The sequence below is a fragment of the Podarcis bocagei genome, assembly GCF_964188305.1.
Source record: "Podarcis bocagei genome assembly, chromosome: 7".
In the NCBI taxonomy this organism is placed as follows: domain Eukaryota; kingdom Metazoa; phylum Chordata; class Lepidosauria; order Squamata; family Lacertidae; genus Podarcis; species Podarcis bocagei.
Window position 1 is genome coordinate 36,566,722 of NC_138132.1, and position 23,221 is coordinate 36,589,942.

The 23,221-nt window shown below is 49.8% G+C and overlaps 2 protein-coding genes across 2 annotated transcripts; one reads left to right on the top strand and one right to left on the bottom strand.

Moving 5' to 3' along the window:
• Positions 1–14,970: 14,970 nt before the first annotated feature.
• On the top strand, positions 14,971–18,806 carry MANEAL (mannosidase endo-alpha like; the record flags this gene model as incomplete). Its single annotated transcript, XM_081202641.1, has 4 exons — positions 14,971–15,451; positions 16,446–16,555; positions 17,096–17,172; positions 17,722–18,806. 4 exons carry the CDS (start codon positions 14,971–14,973, stop codon positions 18,356–18,358), a joined length of 1,305 nt encoding a protein of 434 aa, XP_081058767.1. The 3' UTR covers positions 18,359–18,806.
• A 529-nt stretch (positions 18,807–19,335) lies between these two features.
• YRDC (yrdC N6-threonylcarbamoyltransferase domain containing) lies at positions 19,336–22,662 on the bottom strand. Its single transcript, XM_081202642.1, has 5 exons — positions 22,107–22,662; positions 21,619–21,733; positions 20,628–20,747; positions 20,233–20,375; positions 19,336–19,922 (listed from the first exon to the last, which is right to left on the bottom strand). The coding sequence occupies exons 1-5, from the start codon at positions 22,484–22,486 to the stop codon at positions 19,826–19,828; spliced, it is 855 nt and encodes a 284-aa protein (XP_081058768.1). The 5' UTR covers positions 22,487–22,662; the 3' UTR covers positions 19,336–19,825.
• Positions 22,663–23,221: the final 559 nt, after the last annotated feature.

The following is a 23,221-nucleotide window of genomic DNA, read 5'->3' on the forward strand; positions in this document are numbered from 1 at the left end:
TGGAAAAGGGGGGAAACCACCAAAGAGGAATTCAAACAAATAGCCAGCACGTGTAGACACAAAGTCCGAAAAGCTAAAGCACAGAATGAACTCAGGCTTGCTAGAGAGGTTAAAAGCAACAAAAAAGGCTTTTATGGGTATGTTCGTAGCAAAAGGAAGAACAAAGAAACAGTGGGGTCACTCAGAGGAGAAGATGGTGAAATGCAAACAGGGGACACAGAAAGGGCTGAACTCCTCAATGCCTTCTTTGCCTCAGTCTTCTCCGATAAAGAAAACAATGCCCGACCTGAAGAATTTGGAGCAAATGATTCAGCAAAGGAAACACAGCCCAGAATAACTAAGGAGATAGTACAAGAATACTTGGCTAGTTTAGATGTATTCAAGTCTCCAGGGCCAGATGAACTGCATCCAAGAGTATTAAAAGAACTGGCAGATGTGATCTCAGAACCACTGGCAGTCATCTTTGAGAATTCCTGGAGAACAGGCGAAGTCCCGGCAGACTGGAGGAGGGCAAATGTTGTCCCTATTTTCAAAAAGGGGGAAAGAGAGGACCCAAATAATTACCGCCCAGTCAGTCTGACATCAATACCAGGGAAGATTCTGGAGCAGATCATTAAGCAAACAGTCTGTGAGCACCTAGAAAGGAATGCTGTGATCACCAATAGTCAGCATGGATTTCTGAAAAATAAGTCATGTCAGACTAACCTGATCTCGTTTTTTGACAGAATTACAAGCCTGGTAGATGAAGGGAACTCAGTGGATATAGCCTACCTTGATTTCAGTAAGGCATTTGACAAGGTGCCCCATGATATTCTTGTAAAGAAGCTGGTAAAATGCGGTCTTGACTATGCTACCACTCAGTGGATTTGTAACTGGCTGACTGACCGAACCCAAAGGGTGCTCATCAATGGTTCCTCTTCATCCTGGAGAAGAGTGACTAGTGGGGTGCCACAGGGTTCTGTCTTGGGCCCGGTCTTATTTAACATCTTTATCAACGACTTGGATGATGGACTCAAGGGCATCCTGATCAAATTTGCAGATGACACCAAACTGGGAGGGGTGGCTAACACCCCAGAGGACAGGATCACACTTCAAAACGACCTTGACAGATTAGAAAACTGGGCCAAAACAAACAAGATGAATTTTAACAGGGAGAAATGTAAAGTATTGCACTTGGGCAAAAAAAATGAGAGGCACAAATACAAGATGGGTGACACCTGGCTTGAGAGCAGTACATGTGAAAAGGATCTAGGAGTCTTGGTTGACCACAAACTTGACATGAGCCAACAGTGTGACGTGGCAGCTAAAAAAGCCAATGCAATTCTGGGCCTCATCAATAGGAGTATAGCATCTAGATCAAGGGAAGTAATAGTGCCACTGTATTCTGCTCTGGTCAGACCTCACCTGGAGTACTGTGTCCAGTTCTGGGCACCACAGTTCAAGAAGGACACTGACAAACTGGAACGTGTCCAGAGGAGGGCAACCAAAATGGTCAAAGGCCTGGAAACGATGCCTTATGAGGAACGGCTAAGGGAGCTCGGCATGTTTAGCCTGGAGAAGAGGAGGTTAAGGGGTGATATGATAGCCATGTTCAAATATATAAAAGGATGTCACATAGAGGAGGGAGAAAGGTTGTTTTCTGCTGCTCCAGAGAAGCGGACACGGAGCAATGGAGCCAAACTACAAGAAAGAAGATTCCACCTAAACATTAGGAAGAACTTCCTGACTGTAAGAGCTGTTCGACAGTGGAATTTGCTGCCAAGGAGTGTGGTGGAGTCTCCTACTTTGGAGGTCTTTAAGCAGAGGCTTGACAACCATATGTCAGGAGTGCTCTGATGGTGTTTCCTGCTTGGCAGGGGGTTGGACTCGATGGCCCTTGTGGTCTCTTCCAACTCTATGATTCTATGATTCTATGATTCTGCCTCGTGATCCCCACTTCAGAGCAGCTGCCAGATAGGGGAGCTGAAGCAAAAGGGAGACAGAGAGAGAGAGAGAGAGAGAGAGAGAGAGAGAGAGAGAGAGAGGAGAGGGAGAGAGGGAAGGCCCTTCATAGCCAGCTTTTGCAGGGGACCCGGGAGGGGGGCATCATCAGAAGCAGAATATAGCCAAATCCAGGGAGGAAAGCTTTTCCACACATGCCAATATGATATGAGAGCCATCATACTGGACACTGAGATCCAGCGCCGAGGGCCTTCTGGCAGTTCCCTCATTGCGAGAATGGAGGTTTTTAAGCAGTGTTTGAATGGCTATTGGCCAGGGATTCTTCAGCTGCAATTCCTGTACTGCAAGGAATTGGGCTAGATGAATCTTGAAGGTCCTTTCCAACTATACAATTCTATGATTTTATGAGATGCAGAAAGAGGAGGAAACAGCCACTGTGGAATTCCTGCTTCTCTTTTTTTATCATCACTCAGATTTTCTTTAAATTATTTTTTCACACTGCGTTTTCAACCCAGAGGACTATTCTGACAGGTTACCATTAAAACACACATACTCACACACACCTGCAACAACAACATCTAGTCATTATAGAAAACAACTCAGCCTAATAAAACATTACATAGACCCATTTCAGTTTGGGTTCAGATGTAGTTTGTGGACTAAATCAGCCTTTGGGGGATCTTTATTGGGAGAGGGACAGGGGGAGGGGTGACTTTGCTGCTTCTGCTTGATCTCTCCATGGTCAGGGAGTCCTCCAGGAATGGCTCATTTTCAGATGTCGGGTCCTGTTTCACAGTGGTTCCAGTCCTACCTGTAGCGTCAGTTCCAGACCGTAGCATTTGGAGATGTTCCTTGTCTCCCTGGCATTTCTGCCTAAATCTGCAGCTATACTATTTTATTCAGCATATGCAAATGTTATGTAAATTTATGTCCTCTTTTTTTGGCAATGCATGGGAAGAAGCCAACCTGATCTCAGGAGGTGCTAGGCCCAGCATTCAAGGCCCTGATCCTGATTCCTGTGCTCCAGATCATGACAGTTCAGAGCTCAAACACCCTCTACCCAAAGGCATGAAGGCTCAGCAGAATTGGTCCCTTGGTGCTTCATACATCCTCTTCCTTCACCCCTCTAATGCCTGTCTTGTGTTACTAATGAATTGACTTCCCTTCTGCAATAATCCATTAACAGGCAACAGCTAAAAGTGAGGCTGGCAAGAATTATTATTGTATAAGAACAGCTCCGAAAGGGGCTTTGGGGAGCAGGGATTTTAATAGGGTATTGACTGACAATATCCCACCTGATATGCCAGACTGGATCTGGAATGCCTCCATGATGACACACTCTCTCCCTCCCTCCCCCCCCTCTCTCTCTCACACACACACTTGTTCCACCTTTATTAAAGAGAGCTGCAATTAACTGCTCAGCTGATCGCTTTAGATTTCAATTAATTTCCATTAGGGGATATAATTGCTTCCCAGAGACAATAATGCTGCACAGTACATTCTGCTTTTCTGTTACATTTAAACAGAAATGCTGCAGCCAATTGGAAGAGCCATCTCTTCCTTAGAATCACAGAATTGGAAGGGACCCCAAGTCCAACCTTCCCCACTCAATTTGAAACCCTAGCTAGCTTAAACATGCTAGCAGTTTTATTGCTGCACCACAAAGATCTTACTGTTTTGAACCCAATACATTAATGAATGTCATAATCTAGCTAATATTTGGGATATATTCAGAGTGGTAAACACAAAAGGAGATTGTGAGGAACTCCAGAGGGAACTCTTCAAACTATGTAACTTCTTTACTTATAGTTGATATATTATAATCCCACCTGGTGGTCACTCAAGTAGAACTTCTGTGGCTTATCTTAGCGCTTGGGCAGGCTCATACAGGTGATGTGGTTGCTCTGTGCTTCTGCAAAAAGTGCTATTGCTCGCACACACTCATGTGATAATTCTGATAGCAACAGGAAGCCCTGGAAATGTGCTGAGCTGGCAATTTGGACAACCAGGTCAGTCGGATGTAGACCTTTGAAGATCTTCACTGAGGACTTCATGATTCATTCATTAAGTTATGCAAAACCTGCTTCGTCCGTTCAGCACCTGTTGCCATTTTGCTGCATGTCTCTTCTGGAAGTCTGAATAATCCACTTGCCAGCACAATGCCTGCCCTATATCTTCACCACCCAGACTTAAGAGACGCAGTCGCAACCTACACAGTGCATTACATAAGAACAGAGGAAGAGTCTGCTGGGACAGGCCAATGACCCATCTAGACTAGCATCCTGCTCCCGCCACAAGATCCCCCAAAGGGATGTCCACCAGCAGGATTTCCATCAACTGGTATTCAGAAGCATTGCTGCTTCTAACTGTCAAAGCAGAGCACCACCATAATGGCTAGCAGCCATCGATAGCCCTCTTCTCCATGAATTTGTCATTGCAAGCCACCCAGCTGGTGGCTATCATGGCCTCCTCTGGGAACAAGTTCCATAGTTTAACCATGCACAGCCTGAGAACTGGTGAGCACGGCCTCCTGCGAGGGCTCACCCACCCTTCTGTTGCCCCATCACTTTCACCTAAGAAAACACACTGTTTTTCACTGAATCAGAGCAGACGTCAATTGGATTTTCTCTAGATTTATGTTTGCTCCTATTTAGTACTAAATAATGGCTTTTCCAGAGGAAAGCATTGAGAGCAAAGGCAAAACTGCTCAGACCCATGCCTAGAAAACATGGGGCAAGCATGCAATCACTCACACCCATACGTAGGACAAGAGCCTTCAGTTTTCAGGGGCTCCATAAGGGAGAAGGAGAAGCCCCCTTACCCTCCTTTAGACTCATCATCTCTCCTGACTGGTTGGGAGTATTATATGAATCGTTAATTCCTAATACCTTGAAAACTGTGCAACGGGCTTGGGATAGAACAGCTTGATGTTTCAGAAGCAATTCATGATCTAAATTGCCAAGTATAAATCACATCTCTGCGATGCTGACAGACTTTTAAGAATGATCAACAGCCCTCAGAGGATTGCAGCAGACTTCTGGATTCATATGGAGGCTGGGGAAACTAGGCAGAGTGCAGAGCACAGAGACAAATGGTGGGCTCGCAGCCCACCTCCCAGCACCAGCGGACCCCACTACCTGCCACCTCAAAAGGACACAACAGCTGCCAGGCTGGGCAATTTACTACCACCAGCAAACTTGGCTGCCTCATTGCTCATTCCTTACTCCAAATGGTTTATGAACAAGCCGAAAAGCCCAATACTGATCCTCCATCTCCAGGTTGCTTTTAGAGGTGTCCAAGGCTTGGGTGTAGAGCTTAACAGCCCTCTGGCCTATTGTCCAACTGTATCTGGAACTCCAGGGTTATAGTGAGGGCATAAATTATGCCTTCATGCTGCATTAAACTGAGCCCTTTGTCAGTACATTGGTACCTTGATTCTCAAACGTCTTGGTACTCAAACCCAAATGCTGCAAACCTGGAAGTAAGTGTTCCGGTTTGCGAACTTTTTTGAGAAACTGAACATGCTCCATTTTGAGTGTTACACTGAGGTCTGTCTATTTTTGCTATTTATCTTGCGTTTTTGTTTTTGCGGCTTGTTTTGTTTTTGTCACTGTGTGGAACCCAGTTCAGCTACTGATTGCTTGATTGTATGACTGCAGTACATTGTTTATTGCTTTGATTTTATGGATCATTGGTCTCGTTACTAAAATTCATGTTAAATTGCTGTTTTAGGGGTTGTTTTTAAAAGTTTGGAACGGATTAATCCATTTTGCATTACTTTCTTTTTTTATATATATATTTTATTCAGGATTTTCTTGTTTTACAGAAGTGTAGTGCCTCGTATTTTTTTTTTCCATGTAACATTTTTACAAATCCGTTTCATTTGTTGAGGCATTAGGGGGAGAAGAAAAGAAAAAAGAAAAAAGAAAAGGGGGGTGGAGAGAGGGAAGATGGATAGGGGTGGGGTCGGGTGGCGGTGTTTCTATTATGTTTAATGTATGTAGAGTTTGGTGTCAGCGTTGCTTGTGTTGTTCACTTGTGTTCCTTTGGTGGTGAGAGAGGTTGGGGTTGGCCTAGGGTGTGATTGTTTGCTTGTGATTGGCTGTGGTGATCTTTGTTTTCGTGTGTGAGTGAGGTGGGTGGGTGTTTCGGATCAGGTTAGCTTTTGCATTACTTTCTATGGGAAAGCAAGCCTTGGATTGGGAACACTTTGGTTTGGGAACGGACTTCAGGAATGGATTAAGTTTGAGAACCGAGGTACCACTGTAATGGGCTGCCAGGTGCTCCTATGGCGTCTCCTAGAAGAGCAGAGCCATTCTCTGGTGCTTGCCTCCAGAGATGCAAAATCAGAAGTGCCTCTGAACAAGGGGTCCCATGTGGTCCTCATGGGTCATGGCTGTTGAGAGCCCTAACCTGCATGCACAGATGTTGGGAAGCCATGAAGCCAGCCCTCACCTTGGCCCCAGAGCAGGCCTCCTTCAGATGTGAGCTCTAGGTGCTGTGAAAAAGAAACCCCATTTTCCTTTACCTGGGAGTGCGGCCCTTGCACGGCTCTGAAGAGCCACCTGGGCAAAAATGCCTGTTCCTAGCATCTCCAAACTGAGATTTCCAGAACTGTCCTCTGTTGAACCAGGCGTATAAACATTAATTAATTCTAGGGCAAGTAATTAAAAGATGCAAAATATGACCAACACAATTAGATTAGGTGCTCCTACCCCCCACCAGCTTCTAAAAATTAGATGACAGACCTGCCAGGCACAATCAGCAGCAGCCGAGCCCACAAGCCCGTTTTGATGCTTGTCCACCTTTGGCGAAAGTCCTAACCTGCTGGTTTTGCACTACTAATTGCTAATCAAGCAATTTCTCCAAGTTTCTTTTGAAAGAAAGTTCCTGCGGCAACTTAGCCTGGAGCTCACAAGGGCCTCACGTGGTCAACAGTCAATTAGCTACAGGCTGTGATAGGTAGATGAAGACAGAGGCCTCCGCTGCATGGGAAGTGATGCTTCCAACCATGCAACATGCCAAAATGTGGGCCCAGGAACCCAGGAAGGGGTTTTCATAAGGCCTTTGGCTGTGGCCTCTCTGAACTGAGTGAATGGGTGGTAAAATGGCAAATGAGCCTCAACAGAAACAAGTATGAAGGTGATGCATGTTGGGGCAAGTAATAATAATAATAATAATAATAATAATAATAATAATAATAATAATAATTCCCATATACCCTCATGAAATCTGAACTGGTGGTGGTAGATCAGAAACAAGGCATTGGGGCTGTAGCGGGTAGCTTGATAAAAGATGTTGAGCCAGTGTGCGGCAGCTGTGCCAAAGGCAGATTCCATGCTAGGGATCATTAGGAAAGGGGTTGAAAATTAAACTGCTGGTATCTAATGCCATATAGTAAATCTAAGGTCCGTATAGTAAAAGCTATGGTTTTCCCAATGGTGATGTATGGAAGTGAAAGCTGGACCATAAAGAAGGCTGATCGCCGAAGAATTGATGCTTTTGAATTATGGTGCTGGAGGAGACTCTTGAGAGTCCCATGGACTGCAAGAAGATCAAACATATCCATTCTGAAGGAAATCAGCCCTGAGTAGTCACTGGAAGGACAGATCCTGAAGCTGAGACTCCAATACTTTGGCCACCTCATGAGAAGAGAAGACTCCCTGGAAAAGACCCTGATGTTGGGAAAGATGGAGGGCACAAGGAGAAGGGGACGACAGAGGACGAGATGGTTGGATAGTGTTCTCGAAGCTACCAGCATGAGTTTGACCAAACTGCGGGAGGCAGTGGAAGACAGGAGTGCCTGGCATGCTCTGGTCCATGGGGCCACGAAGAGTCGGACACGACTAAACAACAACATCTAATGGCATTATAGAAATCTGTGGTGTGACCACACATGGAATACTGTGTACGGTTCTGGTTGCCTCTGAAAGAGCTGGAAAAGGTTCAGCAACTAAAATGATCAGGTAGTTGGTGCAAGTCCCCTTAAAAGGAGAGGAACAACATTTGGGGGAGTTTTTAGTTTAGGGGGGGGGAAAGGGAATGAGAAGTTAGAGAACATGATGGAGGCATATTAAACTATAGATTATGTGGAGACACTGGACCGAGAGAAGTTTTCCCTTGTCTTTTCACAATGCTGGAACTTGGGACCATGCAATGAAGCTGTATGTTGGCAGATCTAGGACAAAAGAAAGAACTTATTCCCACAGCAATGGAACTCTCTCCCACACGAGGCAGTGATGGCCACCAACTTGGGTGGCTTTAAAAGAGGATTAGACAAATTCGTGAAGGCCACTAGCCAGGATGGCTACATTCTTCCTCCATTGTCATGGTGCCTCTGAATATCGGTTATTTATTAAATTTCAGTTGCTGGGAGCTCTAAGAGATGCACTGAGGTCCTGCTCACCGGCTTCTCTTTGGAGCATCTGCCTGGCCACTGTGAGACCAGGAGGCTGGACTAGATGGGCCCCTTTGACCTGTTTCTTATGTTCTTAATATAGATCACTGCGGAAAGCTTCATTCATCTCTGATGTGCCTTTAGAAGAACATCTGACAAATGAAACTCAATTAACTTCAGTGTAATTACACTTCCATTGTGCCCGTGCTCATTCTTATCACTTGGCTAATAGCTTTGATCCCCATGTTGGAAGTGAGCATCCTTAGAGAGCTTGTTTGAGCCACTGAGCAGAGAGAGGAGGGGGAAGCAGCCTGGCCAAATTCAGGGAGGGGGAAGCAGCACACAGAGAAAAAGATATTCCATACCCTCCTCCATAGGCGCCGACTCCATGGGGCTTGAGGGGGCTCGAGCCCCCTCAAAAATTTTTTTGGGGGGCTCAGCCCCCCCAATAATCTCGGGCGCCCTTCCAGCAGAGCGCCGGGGGCGGGGCCTCCTGCCTCGCTGCTTCGCAGCACCACCGCCACTGCCAAGGCACTGCCGGGGGGGAATTTCCTTCCTCCTGGCGGTTTCAGCCCCCGCGAGAACAGGGGAATCCCGACTGGCCACACCTCCCAGCCAGCCAATCGGCTGGCTGGGGGGGCGTGGCTTGCCCTATTTAGGGCTGGAGCCACTTTATTTGCATATTCATGAGCTTATTTATTATTCATGAGCTTTCCCGGGCCCCCCCCAATATTTTTTATAAGTCCGCGTCCCTGCCCTCCTCCTCTGGTGATGGGGCCTTTGCCACAACATCAATCCTGGATCAGTCCCACACAGAGCTGGAGGGTAACTTGTAGGCCAGATAGAGAGCAATGCAGCTCACTGTTCAATGCAGGAGCAGCCTCCAGCTGGGTGGCTGGTCCCTTCCCTCTTAGGAGCCCTCTAGACTAGAGAGGCAGGGACGCGGGTGGCACTGTGGTCTAAACCACAGAGCCTAGGGCTTGCCGGTCAGAAGGTCAGCGGTTCGAATCCCCGCGATGGGGTAAGCGCCCATTATTCAGTCCCTGCTCCTGCCAACCTAGCAGTTCGAAAGCACGTCAAAGTGCAAGTAGATAAATAGGTACCGCTCCAGTGGGAAGGTAAACAGCGTTTCCGTGCACTGCTCTGGTTCGCCAGAAGCGGCTTAGTCATGCTGGCCACATGACTCGGAAGCTGTCTGCGGACAAACTACGGCTCCCTCGGCCTATAGAGCGAGATGAGCGTGCAACCCCAGAGTCGTCTGCGACTGGACCTAACGGTCCACACTAGGGAGGTAAGGATCTGTCATTTGTGGATCTCTTAAATTCAGCAAGTATTTGCAGTTTTTAAAAAGATCCTCATGAAAATTATTCAGCATTTTAGTGTGGATTCTTCTTAGAAAGCTACCATTGGCGATACTACAGGGAAGATTCCATTCGCAGAGAGACTATGCCCCTGTGGAGAGAGCCATATAGAATCAGTCTGACTCTAGCAGGTTCTTTTGCACTGCCCCTTGTATCAGACAATTCGATTAAGCTCATTGATCGGTTCATTGTTAGCAGGGAGTGACAGTCAGGTGAATGTAAGGTGGCCTTTCTAATGTTTAACCAGGATGGGGATAAGATGAGGATAGTAGCTAGGTTTCTACAACACACAATGAGGATTTGTGAATGTTATAAACAGTACAACAGTATTTCAATTGTTAAATGCAGGTTTTGATTGCGTGGTTTTATTGTACCGAACCTTTCAGGATTTTGTCTATATGCTGATCAAGGGTTGAGACTGGAATTGAAGTTCAGAAGGGCAAGTTGTGGGGCAGGCTTGGATGGAGCATTTAAAGTCGCTTCAAAAACATCAGTCCAAAATTTGGATGCCAGGGGGCACTCCCACCATAAGTGGGAAAATGTCCCCCCCTACTGTAGCTGAGCTACAGTTGGGGGGGGGGCTCTTTGATGTCATATGAGGCAGCTGCCCAGGATTGGAAAGCAATTTGTGAGCCCTCGAGGAGCAGGCAGGCAAGACATTTCCCATTAAAATGTAAATGCTGCTAAGTTGCCTTGGCTTCTCTTTCCCTCCACAGAAAAGAGAAAATGAGCAGGGAAGTGCTGGTTTCTCTCCAGCTCCCATCAATGTGATCTCCTTTCCTGTCCTGCACTAACTAGCAAAGGCCACCTTGGAGGTGCCTCCTGACAATTAACCTCAGATTGATGCTGACAGCGGGATGGCTGAGCAGCCAGCTTAGTTAAGAGGAGTCATTTCCAAAGGGAGCAGAGCCGCCTCTGCCTCCAGCCTCAAGGCACTCCATCCCTGCCATTGCAAGGGATCAAAGCAAAGTGATTCCCAGGATTACTCCTCCTTCCTTGAGCTGCACCCAGCTGCTTGCTTACAGAATCTGGACCCCACAGACACCAGCAGTCCCTGGAAGCACAACAAGCAGTCCACACAGCCCACTTTGCTTGCCCACAGCCTTTTATTCCATCCCTATCAGGTGGGGCAGTCCAGCCTGCAGAGAATGAAAGATGACAAAGGAGTGGAGGCATTTGGGGGGGTGGGCAGTGTGGTGCAGTGGTTAGAGTGTCAGACTAGGACCTGGGAGACCAGGGTTGAAAATTCCACTCAGCCATGAAGCTCACTGGGTAACCTTGGACCAGTCTCTGCCTTTTGCCCTAACCTACTTCACAGGGTTGTTGTAGGGATTAAATGGGGAGACAGAGATCCACATACACCACCTTGAGCTTCTTGAGGGTGGGAGAGGAGGGTATAAATGCAACAAATGAATAAATAATAATTTCCTGGAGTCGTAGGCTCCTCCAAGGTCTTCCTCCCATTCCTTCACTTTAAACAAAATGAAAAGAAACCCTAACCAGTCTGACAAAGTGTTCTGTGTGATTCCAAAGCTCTAATTCACATAAGCCACTTTTAATAGTTAGTAAATAATAAAGTTAGTACTTTATTTTTCCTACTTTCACCAAACAAAAGTTGCAGAATTTCCAAGTTGTTGAGGAGGTCAGGTTCCCAGAAGTCAGCCAGATGCGAACCTGCCCTGCTCTTCCTTACCTTAAAGAAGGCAGAAGCCCAAGCAAGAGAAGCCTCCTTCTCTCCCACCCTCTCCTGCATCTGTCTACAATCACTGCAGAGAGAGCAAGCCATTGGGGTTAGGGGCTTGGTACCTCCAAATGAAGGCATTTGGGAGCTTTGAGGTGAGGGGAAAGGCAAGTGTAGTGATCTGTGGACAGTTTGACACACACACACACACACACACACACACACATACATATATATATACATATACATATATGAATTATTGCATGTAAATGCTCATGTTGCACGACTATTATGTTGCAATGTAAAGTGCCCAGTAGCCTTTTGAGAAAGGAGGATCTATACATGTCTTAATCGATCCATCAATTAAATGTAGTGCTGGGGGGAGGAGATCCCACAAGCCACACTTGGGCTGCTAGCTCCCCACCTTTGCTCCATGGGCCCAGCAAAGTGTCAGAGAAGAGTTGTGGGCTAGTTGCATTTAGGATAGCAAGCATGAATCTAGATTAATTTTCCTGTAGCTGATGGTTAAAAGTTGTTAAGTTGGGAGTGCATAATCACACACACAATACACACACATTTGTGCTCCCCCATACTCTACACAATCACAATTTGACAAGTACTTTCTTGAGGAGAGGAGGGTGCCTGGGTGGCAGCTGACATTTCACTCACTCTGTGAGGCGAGCATGAGGCGAGCTAAGCTAAGCTGAAGAAGCAATGCACCTGCATTGAGGCACCGTGAAAGCTAGTATTTGCAGAATGGCCCAGTACCAGTTGGAGGATGCAGTGATTCATTAATCTGTGCATCTTTGGGGAACCATAGAATTGTAGAGTTGGAAGGTAGTCCCAACCCCCTGCAATGCAGGAATATGCAGGTGGCCCATATGGGGCTCGAACCTGCAACCTTGGCATTATCAGCACCATGCTCTAACCAACTGAGCTAACGAGTTTCTCACTAGTCAGGAGAGTCTCAGGCTCGCCCCCTTCCTGCTTCTCATTATGCAGCAAATGGAAAGGCCATATTCCACTTCTAGAAAGAGTTAGACATCTTCTTGATGAGCCTCTTGCGGGACAGCACTCTGGATGGAGGGGCAGCAAGGCATTCCATGAGGCAAGAAGAATCCCTGGCACTGGGGGGGGGGGGAGGCGCTTGCTATTTCCTGTCTTCTCTCCCCACAGTGGTAAAGTGCCATCTGCTGCCCATCTACCAAACTGCAGCCAACAGTAAGATAAGCCTCCACCAGCATCTACTGTCTTTTGTCTAGTGCAGTGGCAAAGTGGGCTGCCTAAGGGGCTTTTAAGAAGAAGGGAACACTGGGGATATTAAAGACTACCAGACTTTGAAAAGCTGGTATCACTGGATCAAGTTCATCAACTTCATTGAATTATTTAAACTAAATAGTTTTAATTGGATTTTGAATAAATGTGCAATTAATTGTTACAGCTTTAAACTTTGATCCCATTGTTGATTTCTTCAGTAGGTTGTGCTTGTGCAAACCACTATTCTGAATGCTTTTTATAGGGTAGGGTAACAGGTACTGAGGGGAAATTATGGAACCAAGGAAGCAATGGCCTGGAAATGTTTGGGAACCACTAATCCGGTGAACTCTGCTTATCATGTAAACTGAGGTCCAGAACTAGAAGAACAATGGAGTAGGCAGAGGATGTGCAACAGCGCCACCCAGCAGGCATTCATCTGGCAGGGACTCCCTTGTGAGAACAGAACAGAGCCCCACCGCATACAGAATGGCAGTGGTAAGGCCCAGGTTTCCCTGGCCACCAGCCTCAAAGAGGGTGGCCAGTGAGAGAGACCTGTGCAGAAGATTCCCACTACAGCAGACCTGTATCACAAGATCTGGCAGATGATGCTCTCTCCAATATCATGCAGGGAAACCAATAGGGTGTGTGCCCCCCAGCAGTCCAACTCCAGCTGGCTTTCCTCTTCTGGCATTTCCAGTTCTTTGCATGCAATGCAAGGCTGCCAGGGCACTCATTCAGCTGAGCCCAAGCACCACACCCAGTAATTCATCCCTGGAAAGACGCTCCTCCTCAGCCCAAGCAATTCATATTTCTTCAGATGATCTCATCACCCCTGGAGTACAGGGAACTCCTCCTTATATGAAGACACTCCCTTCTAGTCTCTTGTAGGGGCCACTAACATGGGGGGGGGGGGACTAGCAGCACTCCTCAGTGATTGAACTGGGATATAAAGGTTCCAGTGGTCCTCAAGTTACTCTAAGCTGAAGAATAACCATGCAAAGAATTGGAACCTATGGGCAGACAGTGTTGATATTTTTGCAGAGGGATCACACCTGCTGTCGGTTGGCTGCCCACCAGCAATCCAGCCACTGCATTCTGCACCAGCTAGAGCTTTAGGACCAGACTCCAGCTGGTGCCAGAAGGAACAGGCAGCGTAGGACCGTATGCCGGCACAACCCAGAGTGTGTGTGCGGGGCGCGCCCCAGAGGGGCGCGGAGGGCACCCTCCACGCGCCACAGTTCAGGATTAGGAGTGGGGCGGGGAGCTGCCAAGGTGGGTGGACGGCAGCATTGTCGCCGACTCTCCTACTCTCCTCCCCCAGGTCAGGCCTGGGGGGGCGGAGCTGCACCAGGCACAAGCGCCGCAGCCAAGGCGCAGCTCCTTCTGGCACGGAGCCAGGCTCCAATGAAGGAGCCTGCTGTGGGGGCGACTGTTTGCTTCCCCATTCAAAATTGCGCCTGGGGCCACGGCTCCCACGGCTCCCCCTTCCCCCACGCTACGCCTCTGGAAACAAGAGATTTGCTATCCTGCGGTCTGTCAATGCATTGTCCAAGGCAGAGGAGCTCTCCAGGAGCAGAATTGACTGGCAATCCTGCACTTGTGTTTTGCCCTCTTAGAATCTCTAGTCTTAGGGCTATCATTTCCCCGCTTATTTTTATTTTTTAAGCATGTACCGCCTGCTGTTCTTGAGAAGAGAAGGCTGCACCTCTCTCTCTCTCTCTCAAGCAGCGCACCCACGTGAATGCAGAAGGCCCAGGTAGGGATAGGGAGCACCTGTCAGCCAGCACCACCAAGACTGAGCTAGATGGCTCAACGGCAGAAAGAGGCTTGCTGGGCTCCTCTGGCGACTTAGGGCTTGGCACAGCAGCCGAATATAGCTTATACAGTTCTAATGGGTACCCTTCCTGGTGCTGGGGAGCTCTCTGTTCAGCATTTCGGTCATCGCTACAATAACTGCCATCAGCCCTTCTTTTCGTGGCTCGCCGCCTGCCCGGTCCTCTCCCTCAGCTCCCTGCCCATCCTTTCATGAGAAAAGACGCCCGTGCCTGGAATAGGAGCTTCCGTGCCTTGACCCAGGCTCAGCGCAGTCTGGCTGGACAATGAGAGGTTAATGCCGGCCTCCTCCCCCCGCTCCTATGCATGGACCGTACCATCCAACGGCCGGGAGCGGGGGGAAGAGTGCGCGTCGCCCAGCCTGCCGCCCGTTGGGCTCTTCCGCCTGGGAGGGCAGGGCGGGAGGCAGACGGGCCCAAGTGCCGCGCCGGCGCCTCGCCTGGGCCGTTAGCGGGGAGGCTGCCCGCCCGGGCCGGCATCAGCTGGGGCTCGGGGCCGGGATGGTGCGCCTGCGCCGCCGCGCCTGCCTGGCGCTCTTCCTCTGCGCGCTCTTCGTCCTGGGCGCCCTCCTGGCGCTGCGCACCCTCAAGCCCCCACCCGACGACCCCCGGCGCCGCCGCTTCCCGGGGCCCTGGCCCGAGGAGAAAGAGGCCAAGGAGGCCCCCGCCCCAGCCGACTCCCCCGCGCCCCCGGACGGGGCGCAGCACCCACCCGACCGGGACGCCCCGTCCGTCTCCTCCTCGCTGCACGTCTTCTACTACACGTGGTACGGGACGCCGCGCTTCGACAGCCGTTACCTCCACTGGGACCACGTGATGGTGCCCCACTGGGACCCCAAAATCTCGGCCAGCTACCCGAAAGGCCGCCACAGCCCCCCCGAGGACATCGGAGCCAGCTTCTACCCGGCCCTCGGGCCCTACAGCTCCCGCGACCCGGCAGTCCTGGAGGAGCACATGCGCCAGCTCCGCGCCGCCGCCATCGGTCAGTGAGGGCGCGTCCCCAACCCACCGCGGGGTAGGGGTGCGGAGAGGAAGGAGGCCGGGGGAGGGGTGACAGACTGGCCGTGCTGGCGAGGGCGATCGAGACCCCGACCCCCGCTCAGAAGCTGCCCCATAAAGCCCCTCGTCGCCTCTTGAATCAGCGGCTGCTGAAGTCTCTGGGAGCATCCAAGGCCGCAAAATATCCCTCATATCACAGAGGGGAAGCCCAGAGATGCTCCTCAAAGGATAACAGCCTCCCCTGCCAGCAACTCGTCTAGCTTTGGCGGGTGGGAGGTGGGGGGTTGGAAATGCCACATCTGCGCTAGCGGCATCCAAAGCCAAAGACCTTTCTTTTTTTTCCTCTGGGGTTTCCAGGCAACCCCGAGAGGCTAAAGTCTGAAATTTCAGCATCTGGACCTCAGATGAAATTTCAGCACTGCCTTGTCCTGGACAGCTCCTCCCCCATCACCACTTTTGCTGCAGAGGCCAGATGTCTTGCTATTGGCAGGCACGGAACAAGGGGTCAGGAAAGAGAGCCTACCGAGTCAGAGCCAAACATCCTGTTCTCACAAGAGCCAATCATATGCCTGTGGGAAACTGCAAGCAGGATTCGGGGGCAACTGCTATACAGGTCAACCGCTATACGCAAACATTGCTTTGCCTCCAGCTGTGATGGCAGAGCATAGTCTCCATGGTTAGCAATCAATAACCTTCTCCCTGAATTTGTCTCAACCTCTTTTAAAGCCATTCAAGCTGGTGGCCATCACTGCATCCTGTGGGAGGGAGTTCCATAGTTTCTATGCATCAAGTGAAGAAGGGGCAGGTTAGTTCTCTGAGGGGTGGTAGGTGCAATGGTTTTGACTATCTTTTTGGCCTAGCAGGCTTTCAGCATCCATATTTAAGGGGGGCATCATCATCTTCAGATTGTAAAGTGGCCAGATGTTGAAGGCAGTCTTAGCTCCTGCGGGTGGGCACAATCCTCTCTGTCTCTGCAGGAGTCATGGTTCTGTCCTGGTACCCCCCTGGCCTAGCAGATGACAACGGTGAGCCCTCTGAGAGCCTGGTGCCCTTCATATTGGACGCCGCACACAGATACGCAATCCAGGTGCCTGTTGTTACCACTGCTTGGGGCTATTAGGCAAGTTTTATGACAGCTGCTTCCAACTACGTGGCAGCCAGGGTTGGTGGGGGTTCCACTCATGAGCAGCCATCCACAGTGCAAAGGGGAACTACAGGGGGTCCCTGTTAATTGGTTAGCTTCTCCCTGCTTGAAGCCTTGTAATGGGGTGGGGAAATCTGGAAGTTCAGGGAATAAAAATAGTATTACAGAGCCATGCCTGCCTGTGACAGTTCAGTCTCTTCTCTCTCCACCCCCAAAACTGATTTTGATACATAAGAAGGAGCAAAAATGGAGGGAAAGAATGAATCTTACATGGCAGGTGGCTGTCCAACTTCTGTTTAAAAACCTCCAGTGAAGGAGAGTCCACCACCTTCCTTTAACAACTTTTAACTGTTGTGGTGAAGGGATAGGACTAATGTGGGTGGGAGCAGGGATGGGAGATTACTCCTGCAGTTGCTGCTGTCCACTGACTGTGTGGCTGGGGGTGCTGCACAACTGCTGCTGCCCCGTGTTCCTTTTCTGCAGGTCACCTTCCACATACAGCCATATAAAGGGCGCGACGACAACACTCTGCACAGCAATGTGAAATATATCATAGACAAGTAAGTACAGTACTCAGAAAGCAAAGGGTTAAAAAGATAGGAGAGGCCATTCCTACCCTTGAGAGACTTGCGTAAAACAAAGGGCCACTTTTGCTTGTGTGAAACCCAAGAACTCAGGGCTAAAGATGAGCGTTGCTTATTTAATAAATAAAGAGTGTTTAAACTGTAAGTTTTAAATGCTACTTATTGAATTTGTGGCAATCTGCTCTTTTGGTTGGAGAAAAATGGCCCTCATAAGAAAACCTAAAAACCTTCAGATACTGGTGATGTGGTCAGGCTGCTGGGCTGGCTGGAAGGGGGAGAAGGGGGCTCTTTGCTCAGTCTCCCTGTCAAAGGACCCCAGTGCTGGAGCTCAGCTTTCACTGGGTATCTGTTGGCAGACAGAGAATCAGAGAAACTGGAAGCGAAGAGGGTACTGATGCAACATTCAGAGCGGGGGGAAACCAGGCAACTTGCCTTCTCTGCTAAGAGCAGGACCAAGTTTCTCTAGGCTGCTTGTGGACTTATAAGGCAAAATGTGGGGCATTAAACAGCCTATTATCTTGGCAGGTATGGAACACATGATGCTTTCTACAGATACAAGACCAGCACGGGCCGGAGGCTGCCTTTATTTTATATTTATGACTCATACCTTACGCCACCTGAAGCATGGGCAAACCTGCTCACCCCTTCCGGCTCCCACTCTCTCCGCAACACCCCATATGACGCTGTCTTCATCGCCCTGCTGGTGGAGGAGGGGCACAAGCACGACATCCTCTCCGCCGGCTACGATGGGCTCTACACCTACTTTGCCTCAAACGGCTTCTCCTACGGCTCCTCACACCAGAACTGGAAAGCCATCAAGGCCTTCTGTGACTCCAACAACCTCCTCTTCATCCCCAGTGTGGGCCCTGGTTACATCGACACCAGCATCCGCCCCTGGAACAACCACAACACACGGAACAGGGTAAACGGCAAGTACTACGAGACGGCCCTGCAGGCCGCCCTCATGGTGCGCCCAGAGATAGTCTCCATCACGTCCTTCAATGAATGGCACGAAGGCACCCAGATCGAGAAAGCCACACCCAAGAAGACCCTGACCCGGCTCTACTTGGACTACTTGCCCCACCAGCCGGACATGTACCTGGAACTAACCCGTAGGTGGGCAGAGCACTACAGCAAAGAGAAAGAGCAGTGGCTCATGTGAGCAAGCTGTGAAGGGTTGATTCTTCTGGGCACGAAGAGACCCAGAGAGAAGCTGGTAGCCATTCAGGTGGAAGAAGCTGCTCTCAGAGCTGTAAGTTTCTGGAACCTGGGTGAAGAGGGGTGAGCTGCGTTTCATGTTGAAATACCTCTTGAGAGGTTTGCTGTGCTCCTGCAGGGCAGCACGCCGATATATGACTGTGCAAAACTCCCCAGATATAGTTGGGCTAGCGCTCTTGCAATCCTCCTCACTCCAAGCCCTCAGCTTTCCTTAAAAGAATAAATCTCTGCCTGCTGCAAGCCAAGAGGACAATTCATTTCAAATCTGAGTTCTGCAGGAGGTGCTAAACTAAACAGCACATCCCTGTTGCTATTCAGTTCCAGGGATATTTATTCCTTCTCTGCTGCCACTGCTACTTAGACCTCTACCCTGTTGCTGCTCCCAGCAAACAAAACCTAGACAATTTGTGTATGCAGGAAAGTTCTCAGAAACCACATGCTGTATTATGTCTTTGGAATTCCAATGATCAGAAATGCACCCAGTCTTGCAATAAAACAAGAACCTCACTGGTGTTGGCATTTATTCCTTCAAGACAGGCAGCAAGAACAGAAAAGGTGATGCCCCAGTGACCTAATGGGGTGTGGAGTTTTGTCGCTTGCTTCAAATGGAGACTGCTCCTTAATAGCTTGTTGCAGACTTTGCGGAGTGAGTTGTACTGTACTCCAACCTATGAATAGTTTGGGGGCTGGGCTGGAAAGACGAGCAAGTGTGCTGTTTGGGCCCCATGCCTGCAGTTCAGGCAAAGTTACTAAGTGAACTCTACAGTGGTTGCATGGGGAAAATGAGCTAGATTCTCATTTTACCATTAATCCTACACCACTAGGATTATCAATACTGCATGTCACCCTTCAATAGGTAATTTCCCCCCAGTCTTAGAATTCCCCACCCTCCGCATACTAAAGAACATGGAGGCCAACATACACTAGGTTTCCATTTTAATGATATTGGTCAAAAACGCAGCCTGTTGCTTGCCCGTCAGTGGCTGGTCTGGTCTCTGTTTTCAGTAGAGCTGGGTTCAAGGCAGTTTGGTCCCCGCTGGTCACAGGCAAGCTCCACCTACCAGGCCCCCTCAAAATGCATCTTCCTGCTTTTCTATACACTCCATGATTGTCAGCTGCACTGTCTTGTTCAAATGCTTCAACCCCTCCAGGCCAAGTGTTCAAGAGATAGAGAGGACAGACTTCCTAAAAGGGAGGGATACTTAGGCACATAAGTGTGTGCCCCTCCCTAAATCCGAAAGGAAATGCCAGGAAGGACAAAATACTTCGCCCCCAGCAGGGCCAGATCCTTCTGGATTCACAGAAGTCAACTGGGAAAGGAGGGGAGGCTCCCTTTGCACCCAAGAAGGGCAGAGTTATACTTTCCAGGACAAGGCTCTTGCAAACAGCTTCCTGATATGTCACACACCATCTACTTGCCCAGAGACTGTGTGAGTTGACCACATATAGGCAGCTCAGCTGTCAGGCCATACTTGACTGCCAGGATCTCAACGGTCTGAATAAGTGCACTGCAGAAAAGAAAAGAAGGAGTAAGATGCCAGGGACAAAATCTGCATTGTTTGCAGCTTAATATTCTTGAAGGCTAATTTAGCATCATCCGTGGGTTTGACCCAATTCACAAGGCACTCCACCTGCAGGAGTAAGCAGGTGTGCTTCTGGGAATCATCTGCAGGAGGAGCCTGCCTCCTTTAGGACCACCACCACACACACCCCAAGGACCACTGTCCTGGGGCTAAATAGTTCCATCCTATTCAGAGGAAGACAACTCTGCAGCCTACAAATGCCACTCAGGTGGAGAGGAGGCTGTGTGAGGCTTACCATCCTCCCCGGATAATCTTGAACTTGCCAGGAACAGAAAGGTCAATCACGGTAGAGCCTAGACGGGACTCTGGTCTATGGATGTCCCCAGTGGGGCCCCCATCAATTACAAGTGACAGGTGAGGCCAGAGCTCTTGGAACTCCTGAAATATAAAAGAAGAAGAGCATAAGAGCTCAGCAGGCTCCTGAGCCAGTGTGCACCACAAGATGCTAATAGCCAACAACCACAGAGAAAAGGGTACCATAAGCTCCTGCTTAAACACACAGTGGCTTTACCCTCTGAGAGGAGCAAGCCAATTAAAACAAAATGGAACATAATGCCCTTCCCTGGGGACTTGTAGAGCCACCCAGGCTTCCATTATCATCCCGTCCTACAGGTTTCAAGCAGCCCTTACCGTGACTGTGAGGGAGCTCGCCCCCTGACTGATGTTTGCGCTTGTTAAGGCCAGAGGGCCAGCACACTCCCTGGCCAGCTCCCTGATGAACCAGTGACTGGGGATGCGGACACCAACTAACTGTGACAAAAGCGGGGTGGGGGAGAGGAAGAGGAAGGAATGAGTACCACTACTTACTTTTAGCTTTTATGTATATATAATTTTAAAAGGCAGGATATTTATACATGCATGTATATGAAAGCATGCATACATATACAGTATATGCCCCACTTTCCACTGCACAACAGCATTCAGGATAGCTTACAGTGAAGTCCAACACAAGTTAAATTCAGTAAAAAAAAAAAAAACCTAAGAGGGCAGGTGTAGCAAATAAGTTCATCTACCAAAACACAGGAAACCCCTTAACACACTAAATTAAATGCCTGCTGGAATAAGAATATAAAAAGGCTAGACAACAGAAAGGGGGATCAACAAATTTCCTAATGCACAGACACAGAGAAAATCCTAAGTAGTCAGGCCTCCACTACTACCACCAGGTCATGAAGAGCATCCCTGGCAGATATTGTGGGCAGGTTGGTATGGAGATTTCCCCACTCTGCACTGTGAGAACAACCCACATACACCCCTGCTCATTTGAATAGGACAGGAAGTAGGAATCTGTTGCACCTTTATCCCACCCATCTCAGAATGCAGCCACCCCTCCCAGGCCACATAACTAAGTGAAACTAAAACAGGAAAAGAAGTAGCCATGCTTAGCTTGAGACTTGCAGTCCGGCAATAGCTTTTAAAAAAATAATCCCGAGGAAAATTAAAATCTCCACTAATATTCCCAATCAATCAGATTTGCCTTTTAGCCTGGAATGGAGGAAGGTCCACTCTGATGTCAACCTAAGAGCACACCCAACACCCAACTGGTAAGCACCCTATTGGGAAACTGGGAGCTCTCCAAAAGGTAAAAGGGTCTCTATAGAACTTGCTAGCCAAGACTCACTGGGGTGAAGGGGTTCAAGTCTTTGTTGAGGGTGTCTGAGCGCTCCAGGACCAGCGTCACTGGCCCAGGAAGGAGTTCCTGCAGCAGCTTGTCAGGCACGCAAACGTTACAGTACCTACAAAAGGGGAAGGAGAAAGTATGCACAAGGTAAGCCCAACTTCTGCCACGCAGCCAAAGGCAAGCAGCAAAACAAAGGGGTGGGCTATCAGACTAATACTTGACTGGAGGCGCTCCTTATTTACTCTGAAGGAAATAAAATCAGCGCCTGTGTTTTTTAACTTCAAACGCCACTGGAAATAAAAGGATTAATCAGCTGATACACCTCAATGCCAAAGGCTTGCTGGGTTTCTGCCTTACTGGAAGGGGCAGAAGCGGCCGGGGGCCCTATCCACCGACTCCCTGCTTCGCCGAAGGATGAGGAGGAGAGGCGGAGGGAGGGCCGCCACCCCATTGCAAGACCCCCACCTCCTTCGCCGACCCCGCCGCACCTGTAGACGTGCTCGACGTCGGCGAGGCAGATAGCGAGGGGCTTACTGGCGGCGCGGCCCTTCAGGCGGTAAACGGCCCCCAGCGCCCGCGAGTCCTGCGCCAGGCAGGCCACGCCGTAGACCGTGTCGGTGGGCAGCGCCACCAGGCCGCCCTCGCGCAGCGCGGACGCCGCCGCCAACAGCGCCGACTGACGGTCCGGCCCGGAAGCCGGCAGAGGTATCGGCAGGGGGACCCTCGCCATGGCCGGCAGTCCAGGAGCGCAAGGTGCGCCCTCCTCAGAAGCAGCAGCCCCGCCGCCGCGCCAAGGTCTGACCGGGAAGGACGAGGAGAAGGAGCAACGCCGGAGCCTCAGACCGAGCAGCAGAGGCGCTCTGTACATGCGCAGAAGGAAAGGCGAAGGAGCCCCTCTCCGGCCAGCGGCTCAGCCAGTCAAACGAACACTACGACGCTCTACGCTTCGCCGATACCCTACATCCGCGCCTCGCACGGGGACGACATTTCCTGTGCCGCAAGCCGCTGCCATGACGCAACTTCTGCCCGGCGCCGGCTATTGGGGCGGAAGGAGTGGCGGCGCCGCCCAGTACAAAGCCGAGAGAGGCGATAGCCCTAGAGAGTCCCGAGCAATCACTGCTTCCGCTCCTTACAGGAAGTTTAGGCTCTGCGTGAGCCCCCGGACGCCAATTGCAGACCATAGACATATGAAGTGGTAGACCGACCTCGCCTTGGCTTTCCCAGGGGGCCGACTCCGCCTGTGTGTCTCGTTGCCCGAGGCGTGCTAAGAGGCTCGCCACTCCGCGGCTGCGCAGTTGCTTTCTTCCCCTGCTAGCCGGGGGGAGCGCCGAGAACCGGACTGGGTTGGGGGGCGGCGGAGGCACGACCCCTCCCCACACGCGCCATCCTGGACGGGGGGGGGGGAGGAGACGTGGAACCGTCTGAGACACACGCGCCGCAAGCGGCCGTTGTAATTAGTAACATAATAGTTGCTATGAATAAAAGGTGGAGGATGCTTGGTCGCAGCCTAACACCCCAACATTTGCAGTTGTGATTATTAACTATTATTATTAATAGGTGCTAATAATATAAGTACTATTATTTATTATTAATAATATTAATA

Coding starts and splice junctions, on each gene's coding strand:
- YRDC (XM_081202642.1), bottom strand. CDS start 22,486: ATGTACAGAGCGCCTCTGCTGCTCGGTCTGAGGCTCCGGCGTTGCTCC. Junction 21,734..22,106: donor GACGTCGAGCACGTCTACAG/GTGCGGCGGGGT, acceptor CCCCTTTTGTAG/GTACTGTAACGTTTGCGTGC. Junction 20,376..20,627: donor CGAGCTCCCTCACAGTCACG/GTAAGGGCTGCT, acceptor TTTATATTTCAG/GAGTTCCAAGAGCTCTGGCC.